General features: G+C 41.1%; 1 protein-coding gene across 1 annotated transcript in view; it reads left to right on the top strand.

Annotated features, from left to right (window-relative positions):
* dlc1 (DLC1 Rho GTPase activating protein) overlaps positions 1–7,351 on the top strand; it is a 70,925-nt gene extending 63,574 nt beyond the window's left edge. Inside the window, 6 exon segments of the mRNA XM_035529537.1 lie at positions 1,381–1,594; positions 2,799–2,913; positions 4,256–4,471; positions 5,247–5,464; positions 5,586–5,759; positions 5,894–7,351. Coding sequence (XP_035385430.1) covers positions 1,381–1,594; positions 2,799–2,913; positions 4,256–4,471; positions 5,247–5,464; positions 5,586–5,759; positions 5,894–5,993 — 1,037 coding nt within the window. The 3' untranslated portion in view covers positions 5,994–7,351.
* The last annotated feature ends 8,405 nt before the right edge of the window (positions 7,352–15,756 follow it).

Genomic DNA, 15,756 nt, shown 5'->3' with positions numbered 1-15,756 from the left:
AGTTGGATGATGTGCTCAGCCACTCACAAACAACCTTACTCATCTCTCACGCACACACTAACTCACACAGACACAATCACAAACAAGCTAGTGTTTCCTCACACACACACACACACACACACACACACACTCATAAACAAGCTAGACTTTCCTCATCTCTCTCACACACACACACACACACTCATAAACAAGCTAGACTTTCCTCATCTCTCTCTCTCTCACACACACACACACACACACACACACACATACACACACATACACACACAAACACACACACACACACACACTTATTCATGGCCAACACCAATAGCAGCAGTTGTAGTATTGTCATTTCACTCTAATCACTGAATAATTTTGTTCATTTCATCATTTTTATTAAACAGTATGTAGATTATATATGAGACATTTTATCCTTTGGGCAGAAGGACCATTTTAACTATTTGGAGAGTTGGGAACATCGGATCTTTCAGTATGACATTCCTCTTTAGTACAGAATTCCAGTTCTAGTAGCTGACGACATGGAAAGCATTTTTTAAAACAAACGCGCTTTTCTCTCAAGCTCAAAGGCCTTTTATTTCCAAGTAGGGAACACGTAAATGTTCCTTCTCAGAATCCCAGAATCCCGAAATCACAGAATCGGGCTTGTGTACGTGTACATTTAGCTGACCCTGGCAGCTAGGGAGGTCTCCGCATTCCAGCCAGACAAGTAAGCTCTGTGTGTGTGAGTGTGTGTGTGTGAGTGTGTGTGTGTGTGTGTGTGTATGTGTGTGTGTGTGTGCGCGTGCGCGTGTGTGTTTCTTTCATTCCCATAGCTCAAGGGTAGGCATAACAGACATCGTCTCACACGTGCGCATTCTTACACAACTGACATTTACCCTTCACCCTCTGCAGAGCTCTTGAGGGCACAACCTCCCCCCACACCCCACCCCCACCCCCTACTCCCGCCTCCACCCAAAAATAAAAGCCTTAAACACAGAGGCCCATTCACAGGCCGCCTCACGTTGGGCCGTGACTCAGCCGCTCAGGAAGCCGAGGCGACGATAAAAACAGAGGCTTAGCGAAAACTCCGGCGGCATCAGCAAGCCCGCGCACCGCCACGCTGATCAACGCCGCGCAGAGGGCCCGCCGCTGCCGCGTACCGCTCGCTGCTTGTAGCAATGCCGGACAAGGGCGTATAAACACACATCCCGCGACGGGACGGGAGCGTGCGCAGGCGTCTTAACGACGCATTGAGCCCAAGCGTGTCAGAGAGGCTCAGTGTGGCTCAGATAGAAACACCTGAAGAATGTTTCTCTGAGGAATGTAAACACTCGTTCTACCGTTCTCTCCGTTTATCTGTCTGTGTCCCTCTCTGTCTCTCTCGCGCTCTCCTCACAGTCGTGCCCAAGGAGCTGAGATTGCAGGCCGTGCGCGCCGCCGTCCTGCTCCTGCCTGACGATAAGCGCGAGGTGCTCCAGACCCTGCTCTGCTTCCTCGGTGACGTGACAGCCAACGCCTCCGAGAACCAGATGACCTGCACCAACCTGGCTGTGTGCCTGGCTCCATCGCTGTTCCACCTCAACACCGCCCGCAGGGATGCCTCCTCGCCCAGGTGTGTGCGTGTGCGTGTGTGTGTGTGTGTGCGATTTCATTCGACCGTAATAAACAGCTCCATGTCACTTCAGCTGTTATAGAGAGTAGAGTAGAATGAGTAACAGCAGTGATGAATGTTTAAGTGTAATAAATAGCTCTGTAAAGTGTACTGAACATCTCTGATAGAGGGTTCAGCATAATGGATAAATGTCATAGAGTAGAGATTAATCAACAGCTCTGCGACAGTATAGCTTGAGAAGAGTTTTCTGCGATAAACAGTAAAGTGTACTGAACAGCTCTGTGATAGAGGACATAAGTACTGAACAGCTCTGTGTGGGTTGTGCCTGGGGCAGGGTGATGAGTCAGAAGATCACTCTGGGTAAAACAGACAGATGTGCTGAACAGCTCTGTGATAGAGGACAGATGTGCTGAACAGCTCTGTGATAGAGGACATAAGTACTGAACAGCTCTGTGTGGGTTGTGCCTGGTGCAGGGTGATGAGTCAGAAGATCATTTTGGGTAAACCAGACAGATGTACTGAACAGCTCTGTGATAGAGGACAGATGTGCTGAACAGCTCTGTGATAGAGGACAGATGTCCTGAACAGCTCTGTGATAGAGGACATAAGTACTGAACAGCTCTGTGTGGGTTGTGCCTGGTGCAGGGTGATGAGTCAGAAGATCATTTTGGGTAAACCAGACAGATGTCCTGAACAGCTCTGTGATAGAGGACAGATGTGCTGAACAGCTCTGTGATAGAGGACAGATGTCCTGAACAGCTCTGTGATAGAGGACAGATGTACTGAACAGCTCTGTGATAGAGGACAGATGTGCTGAACAGCTCTGTGATAGAGGACAGATATACTGAACAGCTCTGTGATAGAGGACAGATGTACTGAACAGCTCTGTGATAGAGGACATAAGTACTGAACAGCTCTGTGTGGGTTGTGCCTGGTGCAGGGTGATGAGTCGGAAGAACGCTCTGGGTAAACCAGACAGATGTACTGAACAGCTCTGTGATAGAGGACAGATGTGCTGACCAGCTCTGTGATAGAGGACAGATGTGCTGAACAGCTCTGTGATAGAGGACAGATGTCCTGAACAGCTCTGTGATAGAGGACAGATGTACTGAACAGCTCTGTGATAGAGGACATAAGTACTGAACAGCTCTGTGATAGAGGACATAAGTACTGAACAGCTCTGTGTGGGTTGTGCCTGGTGCAGGGTGATGAGTCGGAAGAACGCTCTGGGTAAACCAGACCAGAAAGACCTGAATGAAAACCTCGCAGCGACACACTGCTTAGCACATATGATCCAGGAGTGCAGGAAACTGTTCCAGGTAAGACGCACATACACACACTCTCTGTCACAGAAAACATGGTGCTTATGTCACGACCTTCAGTGTGGACACACACACACACACACATATCTTCACTGTGGTTTTAGCTTGCACAAGCTTCATTGAATAAATCCAAAATAATGAGACTGCACAATTCATAAAACATTCAGTCTGTTTGCTGCCTCAAATTCAGGTCGAAGAAACATTGATAAACACAAACACAAACACCCATCCACACACACTAATACACTCACACACACATGTACACACGCTGAGCATGCCTGTTTTGAGCACTGTATCTGACAGTGAGATCATCCCTGGGCTGACGGTTTCTGGGGCGATGGGTTAGTTGGGCTCCAGACATGTTACTGAGTCCTTCATCAGAACAGGAGCTGGTCTGCGCCGGAAGTGGGCGCGGCTTATCCGGGCCGATGTTTCCGCCAAGTGGAGAGCGCAGATTTATATGTTACCAAGGGAGGAGACCCAGCAATGGTGGGCAAACAGACAGCTCAACAGGAAAAAGGCAAAATAAAATGACTCACACACACGCACACACAGGGAAAGGCAAAAAAACTGTAACTGTAAGACACGCACAAGTGCATGCTAAGAGGAAGAGGTCAGAGACCTGAACAGGATGCGTGCACACACACACACGCACACACACACACACACACACACACACACACACACACACACACGCACAGATGCTCAATCCCTGACAAACAGGATGAGATCAGGCCTTAATCACCCTCAATGGATCTCTGCTGCTAATTTGAGAGCTTTGCTTCACAGCCATTACACTGCAGTAAGCAGCTCAGAGACCCATCGCTCTCACACACGCAAGCTGCTCTCTCTTGCTCTCTCTCTGTCTGTCTCTCTCTCGGTCTCTCTTTCTGTGTCTGTCACTCTCTCTGTCTCGCTGCCTGTCTATGTCTCTGTCGCTCTCTCTGTCTGTCTCTCTGTCTGTGTGTCTCTTTCTCTGTGTCTCTCCCTGTCTCTCTTTCTGTCTGGCTTGTGTCTCTCTCTCTCTCTGTCTCCATCTCGGAGGCCCAGCTAAGCCTCCCCGTGGTAGATCTTTTGCTGTCGGCTGTCCAACGTGTCGGACGGAATGCCGCAGCGCTGAGAGCCTCCGTGGGCGTCGGAGCTTGCGTGCGCTGCTTGGTCCGGTCTTGTCCTGCTCTAATTGGTGGGGGTGGGGGATGGGGTGGGGTATTTAACGGGCAGGAGCTTTGAGAGTCCTAACTGCACCGCCATCTGCCTCAACAAACCAGCTCTCTCTCTCTCTCTCTCCATCCCTCCCTCTCTCTTCCTCCCTCTCTGTCTGTCTCCCTCCCTCCCTCAGATCCCGGAGGAGTTGTCGTGCTGCAGGAAGTCCTACATGGAGCAGTCCCTGAGCCCCTGCCGCATGGAGGACCTGTTGGAGGTCCACGGCTCCCGTGGCTACAGGGGCCTGGTCCAGGAGAGCCTGGACGCTCTGCTGAAGGAGGCCAAAGACCGCTTCAGGGGCTACGACAGCTGCTCCACCCACGAGCACGCCATTGAGCTGGCCTACAAGAAGGTACGGCCCCGGGGCCTCGGCGTGGGCCCTACGTGAGCCTGGACGTCTGCAGCGCCCCTTTCCAGTCAGTTCAGTTCAGTTTGAAACTGGCTGTGCTAAGGGCACGATTTTCTAAATCACAGAAAGGTTTTCAAAAAATTCGGCACATCTTCATCTTTCCTTTTTGTCTTCAGCTCTCCTTGGCCTTCTCTCTGCATGGCCTTTAAATCTCTCCCTCTTCTATCTTTTCTAGCCACTTTTGTCTTTTTGCTTCCCCTTCTTCTGAAACTGGCCCCGCCCCTGGCCTCGCTGTGACGTCCCTTCCAGCCGCGCCCCGCCCCCGCCCGCCTGTGGTTCAGTTCCTGTTCCCGGCGTTCCGCAGTGGGCGGACCTTTCTCCCGGGTTTGGGGGCAGAGCCCAGGGAGCAGTGAGGTCTTCGCAGCTCTGAGTAGCGAAGCACAATCTGTCGGTCTAGACATAAAGGATGGGGGCCAAAATCAGTCCGGGCCAAAAACACACCTGTAATTAGTGGCATTTATTCCTGCCAAGGATCATAAAACTTAAAACAAGCCTGCATATCATCACTGTACCATCCCTGAACGCACCATTAAACGCTCAGTTTATCCAAATTTTTTGTGATGTCATACATGTCAATCAAATGGTAACGTGCCCCTCCCACAGCGGTAATTGTAGGCTCTTATTGGCCAGCTCCTGATGTCGGCACAGTGGGCGTGGTCGTCTGTGCGCCATTCTTAGTTCCCCTGAGTGGAGTGAAACATGCCCGAACCTCCTACAGGTTCATGATGGTTGGAGCCTGCGGCAGTGGAAGGTGTGCACGGAGGTAGGGGCGGGGCCTGAAGACGTCCTGCGGCGGATCGCTGGTGAGCAGAGCAGCTGGGATGAGGACCTGCTGGAGAGCAGGGTGGTGGAGAGCCTAGAACATTCCGCTGATGTCTACCAGTACGTCCGCAACAGCATGGCCCCCCACCCACCTATGGACCATGTAGTGCTCAGGTGAGATACACACACACACACATCTATACAGACATCTACACATGCTATACTTCTGTACACCACCAGTCTGGGTGTTTATACACAACTGCTGGATTATTGGTTAACCGTGTGTGTGTTTTAGGTTGTGGGTGACGGATCTTGCCAAAGGGGCGTGTGCGCTGGTGTGTGTATCGGTGGACCACGAGGGAGCTGCAGTGTTGGGCGTGCGTGCCAATGTGCTGACATCACGCTATTACATCGAGCCCTGTGGACCAAACAAGAGTCGCATCACACACATCTCCAGAATAGACTATAGGTAACCCACACACACACACACGCATACACACACACATCTGATTCAAAGCATTAACAAATTACCAGCTCATTTAGACTATACACACACACGCACACACACACGCTCATTCATCTCTTGCTGTCTCTCTCCTGCAGGGGGCGCTGTCCAGAGTGGTACAATAAGATGTATGGCCATCTGTGTGCATCTGAACTGGTGCGAATACGAGACTCCTTCATATGCCCGTTAGATAAATAACCCCCCCTACCACACACACATACCTGGAGTGATCGTTTGGAAGGACTGATTCTCTAGGGGAGGATGAGGAAGGTGATGAAGATTAATTCTCTAATTCACAGACACACTTTACGCGCTGTCACACATGGAAAGACAGTGACTGCACACGCATACAACAAGCTACAAAGGCCAAAAAAGGTCAAAGGTTTGACCGCTGCTTAGCCTACCAGGACAAAAGGTCACGTGATGGCCCTGAAATACTGGAACAGACATGCCTGCTGCTGTGACATCATCGTCTGTGATGTCATGATGTGTGACCTCATTTGTGATGATGTCACGGGGAGGGGGGAGGGACTTGAACGGGGGAGTGCTCTACTGCTTCTGAGAAGCAAGGTGTGTGTGTGTGTGTGTGTGTGTGTGTGTGTGTGTGTGTGTGAGACATATTTACCACACACTTGCACCCTACTGCAAAAATAGTATCTATGCCTGTGTGTGTGTGAGAAAGAGAGAGAAAGAGAGAGAGAGAGAGAGGAAAACATAGTTTGAATGTGTTTCAATATTAGTCAGATATGTCTATATCTGCATAGTTATGTTCACGAAATCCACAGATGGAGAGATGGATAGTTGGACTGATGGACAGATGTTTGGATGGATGGATGGATGGATGTCTGCATGTAGAGAAGAGATATAGACATGAAAGATGTCTAAAACATGAGATGGTTGGGGGGGGGGGGGTCACCCGTCACCAGGGCGATGGGAAAGAAAGCTCACGGCGGTTGTATGGAATCCGGGAGCTGAGCACCAGTAGCACAACGGCCCGGAGCTGGCCTGACCCCTTACCCCTGAGACGAGGACGGATCCCAGTCGCCGTTCTCTTGGCCATGCGCCGCACTGTCTGCGTGTCGAGTGTGGGCGATAAAGAGGGATCGAGAAGGTCACACCACGGAAGACGGACGCAAGGAGAGGACGTTGCGTCGGACCGTTGAGGGACAGAGAGGGACTTTATTCTCCCATTTGACAGTGTTCACCTGAAATGAAGTAAAACTCCTGAAGAGTCACAAACAGTTTTCCGTCGCATCCGTAAACAGGCCGCGTGGAGATTCGTTCCTCGGGGCCTTCGGAAGGAGTGCCGGCGCCGTCGTCCCACCTCGCGACGCAGATCCGCGTCCGAAACCGAGGGAAAGTTAAGACAACGCATGACAATGAACGTTAATTTAAGCCCTTGTGTATTGAAAGCACAAATATATTGTTTTTAGTATGTATCTTATTATATTGTAAATGTTACCCATATGTTTTATCTTTTTTATTATTAATATTATTTCTGTACAGATTAATCACAATCTAAGTGCACTACTAAAGGTATTAAAATTTTAAAATGGTGTGTCCGTGTTCGCCTTTTTTTGGCGGGGGATTCTTAAAAATATTTTTAAATTGTAATTTTGAATTGTAACTGAGAGTGTTTACATAGTGCAGCCTTGATTCCCAGACAGCAGTCGCCCTGAATGGTGTTCATGCCCAGCTGACGATGGCTGGTGTCTCTCAGCGCTACCCGCCTCCGGTTCCTATTCCGTTCTAACGACTTCGTTTATTTGTCGTGGTTTCACCTCGGAGTTTAACGTCGCGTAGCTCGGTGAGCGTGAAGTCGCTCTTTGCTCCTGCCAAGAGAGGAAAGGAAATCGCCGTGAAATGATGCTTTTAAAGCAAGTGCCTGCGTGAGTTTGGAGTGCGAGCCAAGCGGTGCGTCGTCGCCCCCCGCGGGAGAGCGGTGAGCGCGCGGCGCACCCCTCCCCTCTCCGCAATAGGCAGTGCCTTTGCCCAGTGCGCCCCCTAGTGCCACCCTCTTGTAGTGCAGCCCCTAAGTTTACTTTTAACTACTTTTGAAGGTTTTTGTTGATTTGGTTGATTTAAAAAAATACATATATGGCAACTACTTCAGGTATTTGCGTCATGGACTGACAAAATGTAGATTGTTGTTATGGACTGTAGCACGTATCTTTTTAGCTGGCTCTCTCACTCACATTCTGTCTTCGCCTGCTCCTCCCACTGTCTCTACGCCTCCATTCTCCCCCCTCTGGAAAACCGGAGCAGCTGTGAATAGCTACTCATGATCTCCATATTACATAACACATCTATACCTCACACAAAGACAGCAGTGTTGTTAAACACACACAGACACACAGAGTCAGTTCCACATGCAGGCAGTAAATATTGTGATCCCTCTCTCTCTGGATTGATCAGTGATTCCAGTCAACATTCTCTCTCTCACACACACGGACATACACAGACATGAATACAACAAAAGAGGCCCGTCTTGCTACTTCACTGTTTTTCAAACATAGTGCGGAAACATATAAACATCACACACACACACACATGCACGCACACACACACGCTTTGGGAGCAGAGGCAGATAAGGGGTGAGAGAGAGAGCCTGTATAGCGTTCCTCCCTATATTCCCCGGCCGCTCTAGGAATGCTCTGGGAATGCTCTGAAGGACTGTTCCCACAGCGATAAATCCCAAAGCACCAGCCCACTGTGAGCGTGTCCGGCGCACTGTCATTCTACCATTCCTTCTCTTGCCATGCTCCCTGGGCTGGGACGACCTCAACAAAAACTATATGCTCAGTACTGTATGTATCTTGAATTGTATTTATCTTTATACCCAACTGCCTTTTGTTTATGGCATTTTTGCATGTATGTTTACCTGACTGATCCAACAACGTGGCGCATTTCTGAAGCTGTGCCTCTTTGATATTCAGACAGACAGTAACCAAACTTTGGGCTTCAGTCTGGCCTCGTCACTCCCATTACAGGAGAAACATGCAGGCCTAGAGAAGGTCTGGCCCACGCCCAGAATTCAGCATGACTTCTGAGTGGGCAGAGCGTTCGTATTCAATCGCATGACCCCCTACACAGGCCTACTGGTAGAAGTTTCTCACCTGTATCCACCTCTTGCATGTGGGTGTTATCCAGCTCTGCAAACCCCCTCAACAGCTGCGGACACGGTGCCCGGATCATCTACTCCCAGAGCTACACCCACCCCCTTCAGCATCCACAGCCTAGACCTGCTCCACCCACAGCATCTACAGCCCAGATCCCAGAGAGAGAAAAGGCCCTCCATCCATTGTCCCCACATGTGCAGACAGTACATCTGACACGCCATTGGTTCACGCCATCGGTTCACGCCATGGGTTTGGTGTACGTTTTTTTGTGGAGCTGGTGTTAAGTTTGGTGTCTGGGAAACACTGCGAATATGAACCAGCGATCACTTTAAATCCAGCAATGGCCACTGATGTGCACATGTCCTGATGAATGCTCATGTGACCTAATCCTTGCACATACAATTATTTCCTAGAAGAACTTGCCTTATTTTGTATTATCACTTTACTACCATCTTGTGGTGAAAGACCATATGAAATCTACATTCTGACAGCTCTGATTAGGTGTTAACAATTAAAGGGGCGATGCTGGAAAAAACTGGCCACTTCCTGTATTTTAGAACTGAACATATTCCACTCTATAGTTGATATCATATAACAGAAGTTTATGGAATTAACTAACCAGCAAAGAACTGCAGTTTGTCTTAATGATTTGTTCTCAGCAATTTTCACAGCTCTGGATTCTTCCTTTCATGCTAATGTAGTCATCCCAAAACCTCATCCCAGGCCCGCATGAAGCACTACACAGGTGTCCAACAGGAATGCCTGTCTCTTCTGCAACACAGACAATTACACAGTCAACCACTCACTCTTGCTTAAATACGTACATAACACACAAGCTGTAAGGTAGCATATGACTCAGAAGTATAACCCTTAAAATCAAAAATATATTACTCTTGTATAAAAGCAATATTGTTGATGATAAAGAAATGTCACTACATGTTTAAATCCTTATTTTGAATGCTTTAAAACATTAATGATAATGCAATTTATCAAAGAAAATCACTTTTTATTTTTGTACCTAAACTGCTACAGTACATAAGGGCATAAAGGCCTTACCTTCACATGTGATTTTTCATTAATATATTGAACAGTAAGTATAGTAAAAAAAAGTGTTTATTTCTTGTATATTTTAGCTGAAAACACCTTCATATGCTTTAATACATCAATACCAATCACATTTAGCAGTGAAAATCACTTTGAATAGTCCAAAAAAGTGTTTATTTCTTGTATATGTTAGATGAAAAAACCTTCATATGCTTTAGGATATCAATAACAAACCAAATTAACAAAGAAAATCACTTTGCATTGTCTGAAAAAGTGTTTATTTATTACATATGTCACATGAAACGACATTTGTATGCTTTAATACATCAATAACAATCCAATTTATCAAAGAACATCACTTTGCATTTTTGCACCTAAACTATTAAAATAGCTATAGCTTTAGCTGTAACATATGATTTTTCAACAATATATCGAACAGTAAGAATAGTCTAACAAGTATTTATTTCTTCTGTTTTTGAGTTGGAAACACCTTCATATGCTTTAGAGTATCAATAGCAATCCAATTAAAAAAAAAAAAGAAAATCACATTGCATTGTCCAATAAACTGTTTATTTCTTGTATATATAGCTGAAAACATCTTCATATGCTTTAATATACCAATAACAATCCAATTTTACAAAGAAAATCACATTGCATTTTTGCATCTAAAGTGCTACAGTACAAACATTTATAGAAATACATTCATATATGATTGTTCACCAATATATGTAACAATAAGAATAGTCCAAAAAGTGTTTATTTATTGTATATTTTAGCTGAAAACACCTTCCTTTGATTTAGTATATCAATAACAATCGAATTTATCAAAGTAAATCACTTTGCATACGGCTCTAAGACAAAAGGCTATAGCATTAACTTCACATTTGATGTTTCACCAATATATGGAACAGTAAGAATGTTCCAACAAGTGTTCCAACAAGTCACAAGAAAAGACATTTCTATGCTTTAATATACCAATAACAATCCAATTTATCAAAGTACATCACTTTGCATTTTTGCACCTAAACTTTTAAAATACATATAGCTATAGGCATAACATATGGTTTTTCACTAATATATCGAACAGTAAGAATAGTACAAAGTGTTTATTTCTTCTGTTTTTGAGTTCAAAACAAATTCATATGCTTTAATATGTCAATAGCAATCCAGTTTAACAAAGAAAAATACTTTGCATTGTCCAAAAATTGTTTATTTCCTGTATATGTTTGATGAAAACACCTTTGTATGCATGAATACAACAGTAACAATCCCGTTTTACAAAGAAAATCAACCTGCATTTTTTCACGTGAACTGCTCAAATACATCAGGCTATAGCGTCAACTTCACATGTGATTTTTCACCAATATATGGAACAGTAAGAATAGTCCAACAAGTATTTATTTCTTCTGTTTTTGAGTTGAAAACACCTTTGTGTGCTTTAATACACCAACAACAATCAAATTTATCAAAGAACATCACTTTGCATTTTTGCACCTAAACTATTAAAATACATATAGCTATAGACGTAACATTTGATATTTTTTTTTACCAATATATGGAACAGTAAGAATAGTCCAACAAGTATTTATTTCTTCTGCTTTTGAGTTCAAAACACCTTCATATGCTTTAGTCTATCAATTAGAATCCAATTAAAAAAAAAAATCACATTGCATTGTCCAATAAAGTGTTTATTTTTTGTATATATAGATGAAAACACCTTCATATGCTTTAATAAACCAATAACAATCCAATTTTACAAAGAAAATCACTTTGCATTTTTGCATCTAAAGTGCTACACTACAAACATTTTTAGCAATACATTCATATATGATTGTTCACCAATATATGTAACAATACTAATAGTGCAAAAAATGTTTATTTATTATCTATTTTAGCTGAAAACACCTTCCAATGCTTTAGTATATCAATAATAATCCAATTTATCAAAGAAAATCACTTTTTATTTTTGTACCTAAACTGCTACAATACATAAGGGCATAAAGGCCTTACCTTCACATGTGATTTTTCATCAATATATCGAACAGTAAGTATAGTACAAAAAGTGTTTATTTCTTGTATATTTTAGCTGAAAACACCTTCATATGCTTTAATACATCAATACCAATCACATTTAGCAGTGAAAATCACTTTGAATAGTCCAAAAAAGTGTTTATTTCTTGTATATGTTAGATGAAAAAACCTTCATATGCTTTAGGATATCAATAACAAACCAAATTAACAAAGAAAATCACTTTGCATTGTCTGAAAAAGTGTTTATTTATTACATATGTCACATGAAACGACATTTGTATGCTTTAATACATCAATAACAATCCAATTTATCAAAGAACATCACTTTGCATTTTTGCACCTAAACTATTAAAATAGCTATAGTTATAGCTGTAACATATGATTTTTCAACAATATATCGAACAGTAAGAATAGTCTAACAAGTATTTATTTCTTCTGTTTTTGAGTTGGAAACACCTTCATATGCTTTAGAGTATCAATAGCAATCCAATTTAAAAAAAAAAAAGAATATCACATTGCATTGTCCAATAAACTGTTTATTTCTTGTATATATAGCTGAAAACATCTTCATATGCATTAATATACCAATAACAATCCAATTTTACAAAGAAAATCACATTGCATTTTTGCATCTAAAGTGCTACAGTACAAACATTTATAGAAATACATTCATATATGATTGTTCACCAATATATGTAACAATAAGAATAGTCCAAAAAGTGTTTATTTATTGTATATTTTAGCTGAAAACACCTTCCTTTGATTTAGTATATCAATAACAATCGAATTTATCAAAGTAAATCACTTTGCATACGGCTCTAAGACAAAAGGCTATAGCATTAACTTCACATTTGATGTTTCACCAATATATGGAACAGTAAGAATGTTCCAACAAGTGTTCCAACAAGCCACAAGAAAAGACATTTCTATGCTTTAATATACCAATAACAATCCAATTTATCAAAGTACATCACTTTGCATTTTTGCACCTAAACTTTTAAAATACATATAGCTATAGGCATAACATATGGTTTTTCACTAATATATCGAACAGTAAGAATAGTACAAAGTGTTTATTTCTTCTGTTTTTGAGTTCAAAACAAATTCATATGCTTTAATATGTCAATAGCAATCCAGTTTAACAAAGAAAAATACTTTGCATTGTCCAAAAATTGTTTATTTCCTGTATATGTTTGATGAAAACACCTTTGTATGCATGAATACAGCAGTAACAATCCCGTTTTACAAAGAAAATCAACCTGCATTTTTTCACGTGAACTGCTCAAATACATCAGGCTATAGCGTCAACTTCACATGTGATTTTTCACCAATATATGGAACAGTAAGAATAGTCCAACAAGTATTTATTTCTTCTGTTTTTGAGTTGAAAACACCTTTGTGTGCTTTAATACACCAACAACAATCAAATTTATCAAAGAACATCACTTTGCATTTTTGCACCTAAACTATTAAAATACATATAGCTATAGACGTAACATTTGATATTTTTTTTTACCAATATATGGAACAGTAAGAATAGTCCAACAAGTATTTATTTCTTCTGCTTTTGAGTTCAAAACACCTTCATATGCTTTAGTCTATCAATTAGAATCCAATTAAAAAAAAAATCACATTGCATTGTCCAATAAAGTGTTTATTTTTTGTATATATAGATGAAAACACCTTCATATGCTTTAATAAACCAATAACAATCTAATTTTACAAAGAAAATCACTTTGCATTTTTGCATCTAAAGTGCTACACTACAAACATTTTTAGCAATACATTCATATATGATTGTTCACCAATATATGTAACAATACTAATAGTGCAAAAAATGTTTATTTATTATCTATTTTAGCTGAAAACACCTTCCAATGCTTTAGTATATCAATAATAATCCAATTTATCAAAGAAAATCACTTTTTATTTTTGTACCTAAACTGCTACAATACATAAGGGCATAAAGGCCTTACCTTCACATGTGATTTTTCATCAATATATTGAACAGTAAGTATAGTACAAAAAGTGTTTATTTCTTGTATATTTTAGCTGAAAACACCTTCATATGCTTTAATACATCAATACCAATCACATTTAGCAGTGAAAATCACGTTGAATAGTCCAAAAAAGTGTTTATTTCTTGTATATGTTAGATGAAAAAACCTTCATATGCTTTAGGATATCAATAACAAACCAAATTAACAAAGAAAATCACTTTGCATTGTCTGAAAAAGTGTTTATTTATTACATATGTCACATGAAACGACATTTGTATGCTTTAATACATCAATAACAATCCAATTTATCAAAGAACATCACTTTGCATTTTTGCACCTAAACTATTAAAATAGCTATAGCTTAGCTGTAACATATGATTTTTCAACAATATATCGAACAGTAAGAATAGTCTAACAAGTATTTATTTCTTCTGTTTTTGAGTTGGAAACACCTTCATATGCTTTAGAGTATCAATAGCAATCCAATTAAAAAAAAAAAAGAAAATCACATTGCATTGTCCAATAAACTGTTTATTTCTTGTATATATAGCTGAAAACATCTTCATATGCTTTAATATACCAATAACAATCCAATTTTACAAAGAAAATCACATTGCATTTTTGCATCTAAAGTGCTACAGTACAAACATTTATAGAAATACATTCATATATGATTGTTCACCAATATATGTAACAATAAGAATAGTCCAAAAAGTGTTTATTTATTGTATATTTTAGCTGAAAACACCTTCCTTTGATTTAGTATATCAATAACAATCGAATTTATCAAAGTAAATCACTTTGCATACGGCTCTAAGACAAAAGGCTATAGCATTAACTTCACATTTGATGTTTCACCAATATATGGAACAGTAAGAATGTTCCAACAAGTGTTCCAACAAGCCACAAGAAAAGACATTTCTATGCTTTAATATACCAATAACAATCCAATTTATCAAAGTACATCACTTTGCATTTTTGCACCTAAACTTTTAAAATACATATAGCTATAGGCATAACATATGGTTTTTCACTAATATATCGAACAGTAAGAATAGTACAAAGTGTTTATTTCTTCTGTTTTTGAGTTCAAAACAAATTCATATGCTTTAATATGTCAATAGCAATCCAGTTTAACAAAGAAAAATACTTTGCATTGTCCAAAAATTGTTTATTTCCTGTATATGTTTGATGAAAACACCTTTGTATGCATGAATACAGCAGTAACAATCCCGTTTTACAAAGAAAATCAACCTGCATTTTTTCACGTGAACTGCTCAAATACATCAGGCTATAGCGTCAACTTCACATGTGATTTTTCACCAATATATGGAACAGTAAGAATAGTCCAACAAGTATTTATTTCTTCTGTTTTTGAGTTGAAAACACCTTTGTGTGCTTTAATACACCAACAACAATCAAATTTATCAAAGAACATCACTTTGCATTTTTGCACCTAAACTATTAACATACATATAGCTATAGACGTAACATTTGATATTTTTTTTTACCAATATATGGAACAGTAAGAATAGTCCAACAAGTATTTATTTCTTCTGCTTTTGAGTTCAAAACACCTTCATATGCTTTAGTCTATCAATTAGAATCCAATTAAAAAAAAAAATCACATTGCATTGTCCAATAAAGTGTTTATTTTTTGTATATATAGATGAAAACACCTTCATATGCTTTAATAAACCAATAACAATCCAATTTTACAAAGAAAATCACTTTGCATTTTTGCATCTAAAGTGCTACACTACAAAC

The sequence above is a fragment of the Electrophorus electricus genome, chromosome 9, assembly GCF_013358815.1.
Source record: "Electrophorus electricus isolate fEleEle1 chromosome 9, fEleEle1.pri, whole genome shotgun sequence".
NCBI classification, from domain to species: domain Eukaryota; kingdom Metazoa; phylum Chordata; class Actinopteri; order Gymnotiformes; family Gymnotidae; genus Electrophorus; species Electrophorus electricus.
This window is presented reverse-complemented; position numbering and strand designations above follow the sequence as displayed.